At 46.3% G+C, this 10,815-nt stretch overlaps 1 protein-coding gene across 1 annotated transcript in view; it reads right to left on the reverse strand.

The window, feature by feature from the left end:
* Positions 1-10,815, reverse strand: part of LOC106606720 (cytohesin-3) — a 51,986-nt gene extending 41,171 nt beyond the window's left edge. Inside the window, exon 1 of the mRNA XM_045720007.1 lies at positions 10,444-10,815. Within this exon, the coding sequence (XP_045575963.1) occupies positions 10,444-10,462 (19 nt within the window). The 5' untranslated portion in view covers positions 10,463-10,815. The remainder of the gene's footprint in view (positions 1-10,443) is intronic.

A 10,815-nucleotide genomic window follows, 5' to 3' on the forward strand; every position in this document is an offset into this window, starting at 1 on the left:
ACACTCATAAAGCCACACACACACACAGGCAGGTCATGCAGAGGGTCCCTGTTCGTCATATGGCTGGCCCCGCTGGGTACTGACTATGAGGTGTTTTGCTGTGACAAACACAACCAACACATATATATACATATACATATACATACATACATACATACATACATACATACATACATACATACATACATACATACATACATACATACATACATACATACATACATACATACATACATACATACATACATACATACATATTGCTCAAAAAAATAAAGGGAACACTTAAACAACACAATGTAACTCCAAGTCAATCACACTTCTGTGAAATCAAACTGTCCACTTAGGAAGCAACACTGATTGACAATACATTTCACATGCTGTTGTGCAAATGGAATAGACAACAGGTGGAAATTATAGGCAATTAGCAAGATACCCCCAATAAAGGAGTGGTTCTGCAGGTGGTGACCACATAACACTTCTCAGTTCCTATACTTCCTGGCTGATGTTTTGGTCACTTTTGAATGCTGGCGGTGATTTCACTCTAGTGGTAGCATGAGACGGAGTCTACAACCCACACAAGTGGCTCAGGTAATGCAGCTCATCCAGGATGGCACATCAATGCGAGCTGTGGCAAGAAGGTTTGCTGTGTCTGTCAGCGTAGTGTCCAGAGCATGGAGGCGCTACCAGGAGACAGGCCAGTACATCAGGAGACGTGGAGGAGGCCGTAGGAGGGCAACAACCCAGCAGCAGGACCGCTACCTCCGCCTTTGTGCAAGGAGGAGCAGCAGGAGCACTGCCAGAGCCCTGCAAAATGACCTCCAGCAGGCCACAAATGTGCATGTGTCTGCTCAAATGGTCAGAAACAGACTCCATGAGGGTGGTATGAGGGCCCGACGTCCACAGGTGTGGGTTGTGCTTACAGCCCAACACCGTGCAGGACGTTTGGCATTTGCCAGAGAACACCAAGATTGGCAAATTCGCCACTGGCGCCCTGTGCTCTTCACAGATGAAAGCAGGTTCACACTGAGCACGTACCAGATGTGACAGAGTCTGGAGACACCGTGGAGAACATTCTGCTACCTGCAACATCCTCCAGCATGACCGGTTTGGCGGTGGGTCAGTCATGGTGCGGGGTGGCATTTCTTTGGGGGGCCGCACAGCCCTCCATGTGCTCGCCAGAGGTAGCCTGACTGCCATTAGGTACCGAGATGAGATCCTCAGACCCCTTGTGAGACCATATGCTGGTGCGGTTGGCCCTGGGTTCCTCCTAATGCAAGACAATGCTAGACCTCATGTGGCTGGAGTGTGTCAGCAGTTCCTGCAAGAGGAAGGCATTGATGCTATGGACTGGCCCGCCCGTTCCCCAGACCTGAATCCAATTGAGCACATCTGGGACATCATATCTCGCTCTATCCACCAACGCCACGTTGCACCACAGACTGTCCAGGAGTTGGCAGATGCTTTAGTCCAGGTCTGGGAGGAGATCCCTCAGGAGACCATCCGCCACCTCATCAGGAGCATGCCCAGGCGTTTTAGGGAGGTCATACAGGCACGTGGAGGCCACACACACTACTGAGCCTCATTTTGACTTGTTTTAATGACATTACATCAAAGTTGTATCAGCCTGTAGTGTGGTTTTCCACTTTAATTTTGAGTGTGACTCCAAATCCAGACCTCCATGGGTTGATAAATTGGATTTCCATTGATTATTTTGGTGTGATTTTGTTGTCAGCACATTCAACTATGTAAAGAAAAAAGTATTTAATAAGATTATTTCTTTCATTCAGATCTAGGATGTGTTGTTTAAGTGTTCCCTTTATTTTTTTGAGCAGTATATATATATATCTCCACGGGGGAAGAGTATGAGTACTACTACTGCAACACCACAGCAGAAGCAGAACCTGCTGATCCCTCTCCTCACAACTAAACAACACATTCATTTTACATGATGAGGCTGTATTTTACACCAGAGAAAAAGTAGTTTGTGCAGATCTACCATGGCACAGAACACAAGGAGAGAGAGAGAGAGAGAGAGAGAGAGAGATGAAGAGAGCGAGAGACAGACAGAGACAGACAGAGAGAGCGAGAGGCAGACAGAGAGAGCGAGAGGCAGACAGAGAGAGCGAGAGGCAGACAGAGAGAGCGAGAGGCAGACAGAGAGAGCGAGAGGCAGACAGAGAGAGCGAGAGGCAGGCAGAGAGCGAGAGGCTGACAGAGAGCGAGAGGCTGACAGAGAGCGAGAGGCAGACAGAGAGCGAGAGGCAGACAGAGAGCGAGAGGCAGACAGAGAGCGAGAGGCAGACAGAGAGCGAGAGGCAGACAGAGAGCGAGAGGCAGACAGAGAGCGAGAGACAGACAGAGAGTGAGAGACAGACAGAGCATGGTCTACTCTACTGACATGCTGGTCCAGAATAAGCATTACTGTACACATCCTCTTATAGAGCAAAGGAGAGGAGAGGAGAGGAGAGGAGAGGAGAGGAGAGGAGAGGAGAGGAGAGGAGAGGAGAGGAGAGGAGAGGAGAGGAGAGGAGAGGAGAGGAGAGGAGAGGAGAGGAGAGGAGAGGAGAGGAGAGAGCACTGAGATGGACAGATTATGTAGTACAGCACTATACTGTTGATTCAGTGTCCTGCCATCACAAATGCACAAAGTACATTTCTTTCCAGTAAGCTGCAAGCTCAAAAACCAACAGTGCATATCAAACCTGACGTGAAGACAAGACAGTGGTCAAGAGGATAAAAGCATTTTCAGGAAGATACACTCCTCACTCCAGCCAACACCAATCTATCCCTAGAAAAGTAACACCATTGTCAAAAGGATAAAAGTACATACTGGGGATAAATAGTCTCTGTTCTGGCCACCCCAAATGATCCATCCATTTGAAGGACCCATTTAGCCTGAGGAAACCAGAGGTTATAAGATCCTGTGTGTTTGGAGACAGAGGGGGACTGGATGTCCTGGCATGCTGGCTGGCTGTAGTGACACCTTTTTCCTGCATCTTCAGCAGCTTTTACAATCTATGATCCCTTACATAACTGTTCCAGCCGTGCCTTTTCCTCCGCTCCACTCTGGTCGGCCTTCTCTTCCCTTCCCTTCCCCAAAAGCCAACATGTAACACATGCAGGCACGAATGCACGCATAGACAGACGCACACAGGCACAGACAGAACCTTGAACTTGAGGGCCGACAAAGCCCAGACTGGAGAGGGGGCTGTTCTTCCCGCAAATATTCTTTTCAACATATGACCCAGGACTCCTGGGAGTTTTCGCACGCTCTGAGAGAGAGGAGAAAAATAGAGCTCAATTTGCCTCACGCTTCCAAAATCCCCCTCCCACACACACACACGCTGCCCCCCCCCCACCCACACTCACACACCCCAAACCTCCGTATTGTAGGCCTTGTCTAGGTCTGTTTTTAATCTATTCAACCATTCTTCATGTGGAACCCTTTACTACGCAGCCCCGTATATCAGCCAGCCAGGGAGGGAACATGGACTGGAGAGGAATGATGGCTGTAGAACCTCTGCGTGCTCTCTCCAACACTAGGACCCTTCTGCTGGGACACAACAGTTCACAGATTCCTGCCACGCACACCGCACTCACTTAGAAACATTTCTTAGACCCCTTTTTTAAGATTGAGAAAACAGTGCTGAGGTTCAGGAGGATTTCCCCAGTCTCTCCTAACACAACAGAACACAGAGCGCATTTACGCAGCTACATCTACCCTTCAAACCCTATCAAATCCACTGAGAGAGAAACTGATTCAACTTCCATGTGGGCCCATCTGTCAATAATCCCAAAACTCCAACTTAACTAACTCCAATTTACTGTATAGACATATAACTGCACTCCACCATTCAAAATGTGGACTTGACATCATTCAGTCTCTCTTAAAAAAGAGATCATATCTCAATAACATTAACCTGGGTGAATAAAGGTTAAATGCAATAGAAACATCTGCTTGTTTGGACCTATAGTAGGGTGTGTGTGATAGGAACAGTGTGTTTTAAGTTATAAGATGGTGACTTATTGACTTGAAACCTCTCTGGCCACACACACACACACACACACCCACTCAACCCATCCACCGTACAGTATCAACTCCCCTCTCTGCTGTGTCTGTTTGTATGATCAGATATTGAGCCAGGCCAAACAAGGTCTCTGTTATACAGCCAGCAGGGCATCAGGTTGGTGACAACCACCCAGCAGTCACAACACAGAGCCCAGCCTGACAGAGGTGACTCACACTGGGCTGAATCACACAGGGAGGCCTGGGTGGAGAACCAGACAACCCACCAATCAATGTATAAGATATATATTTAGACTGATATACAGTATATTTAGACTGGAAAGGAAATGGCTGTTAAACTCAGATAGAAGGAGAGAGAGGCTATGGGACGTAGTATTGACCAGTCTGGCTGACTGGTGGTGGCCCTTCAGGGTTAGGTTGAGAAGTAACTGATTGGGGCAGCAGTGGGTGTTGACCATGCCCACAGTCAGCAGCCCACAGTCAGCAGCCCACAGTCAGCAGCCCACAGCCCGCAGTCAGCAGCCAGCAGTCAGCAGCCAGCAGTCAGCAGCCCACAGTCAGCAGCCCACAGTCAGCAGCCCACAGTCAGCAGCCCACAGTCAGCAGCCCACAGTCAGCAGCCCACAGTCAGCAGCCCACAGTCAGCAGCCCACAGTCAGCAGCCAGCAGACAGAGAGATGGAGAGACGTGGAACACATAGGCACTATTACCAATAAAATGTAGTCTTCATATTATTTTTGGTTGGTACTTTTTCCTTTGAATCCAGTTGTGGTAGTCTAAATCCAGACTGGCCTGCTGGGATCCAATCTATTTCTGCAGAACTGCAGTAGTAAACCAGAGCTGGTCCCAGCTCTGCATGTGCTTTAGTGCCCTCACTATTGTTGTCATGCCATACAGACACATTGAGAGCTTCCCACTGGGCAGAGGTCATTTTAACGTCTATACCACGTTGGTTCCACGTCATTTCATTAAAATGACGTGGAAACAATGTTGATTTAACCAGTGTGTGCCGTGTGGGTTGGAACTATAAGGTTCTATCTGCAATGATTCTGAGATAATTGGCCTTAAAGTTCTGAATGCTCATTGGTTTGACTGGTGTCATGAATTTTTATCTTAACAACGTGAATTGGAGTATTTACTGTACTATATAAGTAGAGAACATTGAACAGAAAAAGGCTACGTCAACAACTCAATTTTGACAAAAATGTAGAGAGAACCTTCTAGTCCCAAGCTCTTGACCCACTGATCAGGTCAGTGGAGCCCTGGGAGGGCCAGTCAGTTTGGCAGGCCACTGTGCTGTGACATACTTTGAAGGACTCCAGTCCACCTGAATAAATGGTGGATCGGCACAATGTGAGCTCTGTGCTGCAACAGAGCAAAGGGACGTCTTCTTGCTGGACCAGCTAAGCGTGAGCTTCTCTAAATTGTGGAGAGCTCATATAGTCATTGAACCGTGACCCATCAACTTTTCAGCTGCACTTCTCTTAGCTACTTCACAGAGGGTGGGCCTTGGGTAAACACGGAGGTCCAGAGACGCCCCATCTATTCCAAAGACCAAACGTAAACAAACAACCTCCTTAACATTCTCTGTCTGAAGCCATTTTGCCGTCCACAGAAGCAAGCACACGAGAAGGTCTGGGACCGTTGCTTCCTCCACTTCTATCCTGAATGTGGGTTGGTCAGAGTAGAGGGCATAGCAGGCCTTCAGGTCAAATAAATAAATACTGTGGCTGAGTGTAGTTGGTGCTTAATGTCCAATTCTTCATTAGTGCAGATGAAGGACAGGAGACAAGGAGACAAGCAGAGGAAGCCATATCAGACTATTGAGATACGCCTCCGAGGTGGAAGGTGTCTCGCCTCGGCTAGCCAGGAGCGTGCATGGCATAACCTCGCGGCTGCACGGGCACACAAGCGTAGCCAATGAAAATGGTCGGTTTTCGCACTGAGTAAACAGAGAGGTTTGTGGCCAAACATACACACACAGACACACAGTCCGTCGGTAGACATGCTGTGAACGTAACTAAAGGGATAAAAACACTGATTCATTCCATATGGTCTCTCACTCTACCAGTCAATGCTGTGCACACACACACACACACACACACACACACACACACACACACTCTCAAGTGCCACAGTTGAAGCTAGTAGAAATGACACTGCTAATAAACACACTGTTCATTTAATCTGTTCAAATGTTCCGCTCAGAATTGGTCATTAGAGTCTTCTGCTTCATGTAAAATGAGTGGATTAAACAAAGCAGCAGTGAGGCACCAATCAGAGCAGGTGTCTGAGGAGAAGCATCGTATTGTGGAGTGTCATGCATGTCAGACGGATTCAATCACCTTCGTTTCTGCTGCTGCCCAGAGTTTTATAACGCCTGTGTGTGTGTGTGTGTGTGTGTGTGTGTGTGTGTGTGTGTGTGTGTGTGTGTGTGTGTGTGTGTGTGTGTGTGTGTGTGTGTGTGTGTGTGTGTGAGAGAGAATGAGGAGTGCTCTGCTCTCTCCTATAAGGCCTCACTGGTGGGGATGAACACTGGTGGAGAGGAGTACAGCACATCACTACTACCACCCACAGTTAGCTAATCATCACATCACTACTACCACCCACAGTTAGCTAATCATCACATCACTACTACCACCCACAGTTAGCTAATCATCACACAACAGATAGGAGTTTTATTGAACGGAAATCCAGTAATAGACTGAAGAATTGATTGAGGAATATGTACTCATCCCTGCACTGGCCTGTCTCCAACCTTCCCTCCTCTTCCTCCCTCCCTCCCTCTCTCTCTCGCTCTCTGACTCCCTCCCTCTCTCTCTCTGTCTACCACTTGATTTCTATCTGTTCTCTCTATTATCCTTTGGCCGCTCTCTCATTCTCCTACTCTCCATATCCCTCTCTCCATCTGGCCTGGCCTGGCGTGCGTGCGTGCGTGTGTGTGTTAATCACACTGGCCCAGCAGGACTCCTGTCGACCGCCTCACACCCGGCGTGTCACAGACAGTATCCCATAGAGCAGAGCCAGGAACCATCTCTCACCCACTCTGCCCTGCTACCCAGCCTAATCACCTCCTCCCTGGGCTGTCTCTCCTCAGTGTCCCTGGTAAGCTCTGGTTCTGTTCAGGCATATAGTGTATATACTGTAGATCTCGGGTGAGGAGATCACTAATGATTGGTGATGATGATGTCCTTCATGTGTCCTAAATCAAGCCAAGCGTGCTAGACAATAAGCCCGGTGGTCTTTCTCTCTCTCTCTCTCTCATCAACTGTCTGCAGAACTGGCATATGTGGTGCTATGCGTATCCTTCCAGGACATACACACACACACACACACACATCCCCTCCAACACATATACACACACACACACATCCCCTCCAACACATATACACACACACAAACACACACACATCCCCTCCAACACACACACATCCCCTCCAACACACACACACATCCCCTCCAACACATATACACACACATCCCCTCCAACACCCACACATCCCCTCCAACACACACACATCCCCTCCAACACATATACACACACACACACACACACACACACATCCCCTCCAACACACACACACATCCCCTCCAACACCCACACATCCCCTCCAACACACACACACATCCCCTCCAACACACACACACATCCCCTCCAACACACACACACAGAGATCCCCTCTATCACACACAAATAAACACACTGACACCTCTCTTATCATTCCAGACCACAATCTATCCTCTCTCTCTCTCTCTCTCTCTCTCTGTATTAGGGAAGACTGCCGTGAGGGAGAGGGGGAACAGGGATAGGATGGAATGGGTTCGGTCTTCCTCTCTCGGCTGTCTAACTGTCAATTATCTCTGGTTGGCATCACAGGACCATACAATATGTCTGTGATGTCTGTCTATCGTGTCTGTCTGTGGTGTGTGTGTGTCTGTGCTGCTGCTGACGTCTCCCACCCACCACTGGAGGGGAAGCACTTTGATAGCAGCACAATGAGGGCTCTGTACCCTCTTCCCTCGCTCCACTCTGCCACAGTGAATAACATACATCACATAGCTCTGGACTAAACAGTAAAGGGGCCTAGCAAGAGCTGTAGATCAGTGTTTTCTCAAAAGGTGGGTCGGGACTCAAATAGAGAGATCCAAATTATGTGTAGCCTACTGAGCCGATTGTGCTTATGTCCACACACACACACACACACACACACACACACACACACACACACACACACACACACACACACACACACACACACACACACACACACACACACACACACACACACACACACACACACACACACACACACACACACAAAGCATCTAGTCATGGAACTGAGCCAGAGAGAGCACTCTTCAATTCGTCATAACTTTATATATCACTGAGCAATGCTTGAATTAGCCTTCCCTACATATGGAACGACCTGTTGAGCTTGCCTGGAATGTGTGTGTAACTGACCTGCTGACTTAAAGTCTTAATACAGTTTTTTATAATCACTTTGGTACTAATTTCGGAACCTTAATGTCATTTTTCAAAACTCTAGACACAAAACTCACAACCAATGATCAAAATGAACATTTTGCAAAACTCTTAACACTTTTTCCAATTGCTTGGATACAATACACATAAAGCTAAGATCATTTGTTCATTGAACTAAAATCACCTGTTCAAAATGACACAACTTAACATCAAAGTATTACCATTTCAAAATGCAATTCACACATTACATCTGAGATGACTGTCTATTCATTTCATTACAATGATCTAACTATCAATTGATACAACTGCTCAAAAATGATAAGTAACTGTTGCATTACTCTTAATGCATGGTTTTATGGAAACTGACAAACAATATTCCATGTTTAGATCATGAAAGTTTCAGGATAACGAGATCCATTGATACCAATTACCGTGGAACATGAACCAATTGGACTACATTATCTATGGATGTAATATTTCATCATCATTCTTTATTGGACACTGTTCCTATGTTCCCATGTGCCCCTTTCCAGACCATGTTTTCAGATTCGACATCGCTGTACACTCACCGGCCACTTTATTAGGTACACCTATCTAGTACTGGGTAGGACCCCCTTTTGCCTCCACAACAGCCTGAATTATTCACGGTGTTGTACGTTAAGAGATGCCCTTATGCACACCCCTGTTTTAAACAGCTGTTATTTGAGCATTTGTGGCCTTTCTGTTAGCTTGAATGAGTCTGGACATTCTCCTCTGACCTCTCTCATTAACAAGGTGTTTTTGCCCACAGAACTGCCGCTCACTGAATGTGTTTTGTTTATCGCACCATTCTCTGTAAACTCTAGAGACTGTAGTGCGTAAAAATCCCAGGAGGTGCTGGAATCACCATGTGTGGCATCAACAATCATACCACGGTCAAATTTGCTTAGATTACGCATGTTCTAATGTTTGGTCGAACAACATCTAAAGCTCTCTACTCTATATACACTATATATTGAGTTGCAGGCAGCCACCTGATTCGCTGATCGAATGTAACCTTCCATGATGAGCTAAATCAGGTCACACATTTTGTACTACAATATTTAATGAATGTACGAACAACTACACAGTGAAACTATCGGTATCTTGTGTGTGGGTGATCTAAATGAATGTTCCTATGGTATTTCATGATAAATAAGTTATTTGAACCAATGATTCTGCAAGTGCAAGGTTCCTTTAAAGATATGAATGCACAATGCAATGTTTTGAACGTTGGACAGCCTGTGTTACAAGTGATGACCGTTTTGTGTTTTGTGTCAAGAGTTTTGAAAAATGACCACAAGGTTCTGAAATTTGTGCCAAAGTGACTGTTAAAAACTGTAATAAGCCAAGGGAGTATGCGTTCTGCATTCAGCCTCGTGACAGTGATGTATTCATACAGGCATCATGCCTATCCGCTGGAATGTGACAGTCCTGTTTGTTCTTATTTACGTAGAATATAGGTCAATCCATATCCCTCCATCCTGCATTAGCGCGCTACACATCCACTGTGTGATGACTGATGGTTCTGTGTCAGATGACTTCTCATGGAACCATGAAACATGCTCATAACTGGGTGGCTATACCACACGAGTGAGGGTGAACATGTAAATTGTCTCAATGTAGAGGGATAAAGGTTCACATTCTAAATGCCTTCTATTTATTTTCGTATTCTTATTTTCTAACGTCATCCTTAAATCTATTGTAACATATAATATAGGCAGATTATAGTATTATTATTATTATTATTATGTGAAATATCACAATACCTCAATGTAAATACAGTGTTAACCTGATTGTTGTCATTAAACCGGCCTTGGGTCCTGCTGTAGCCTGCCGAAAATGATCCTAGTGTACACATCAATACATCGACACATGAAAGATAAACATGCGTGTGAATGGGATGTAACGTTACCTTGATTGTCTTCGTCCATGGCTGAAGGGGAAAATGCAAAGGTCCAAAAAACCAGGTAAGATCGCTGAAACTTGTTGTATGAATATGGGGTAAATTATTGAAATGCGCGTTTTAATTTGTAGGGTGCATTTGCAGACAGGTTGAAGCCGCGTCTTGTTTTGGGGGAAATTATTTTCTTGCCATCAATGCTTGAATCACGAGGCAATCCGCTTGGATATCCGTCATCAGTGTAGCCTATTTCAGATGGAACTGAATCGGCGACGTCTTTTTTCTAGAGTGATCGGTTGCATATTATCCGGCAGATACACCTTCACTCCACTAGCATCGGGAGAGTAGGCTATCCCATCCGAGCTCCACGACTCCCCTTCTCCA

The sequence above is a fragment of the Salmo salar genome, chromosome ssa06 (genome assembly GCF_905237065.1).
Source record: "Salmo salar chromosome ssa06, Ssal_v3.1, whole genome shotgun sequence".
Taxonomy (NCBI): Eukaryota; Metazoa; Chordata; class Actinopteri; order Salmoniformes; family Salmonidae; genus Salmo; species Salmo salar.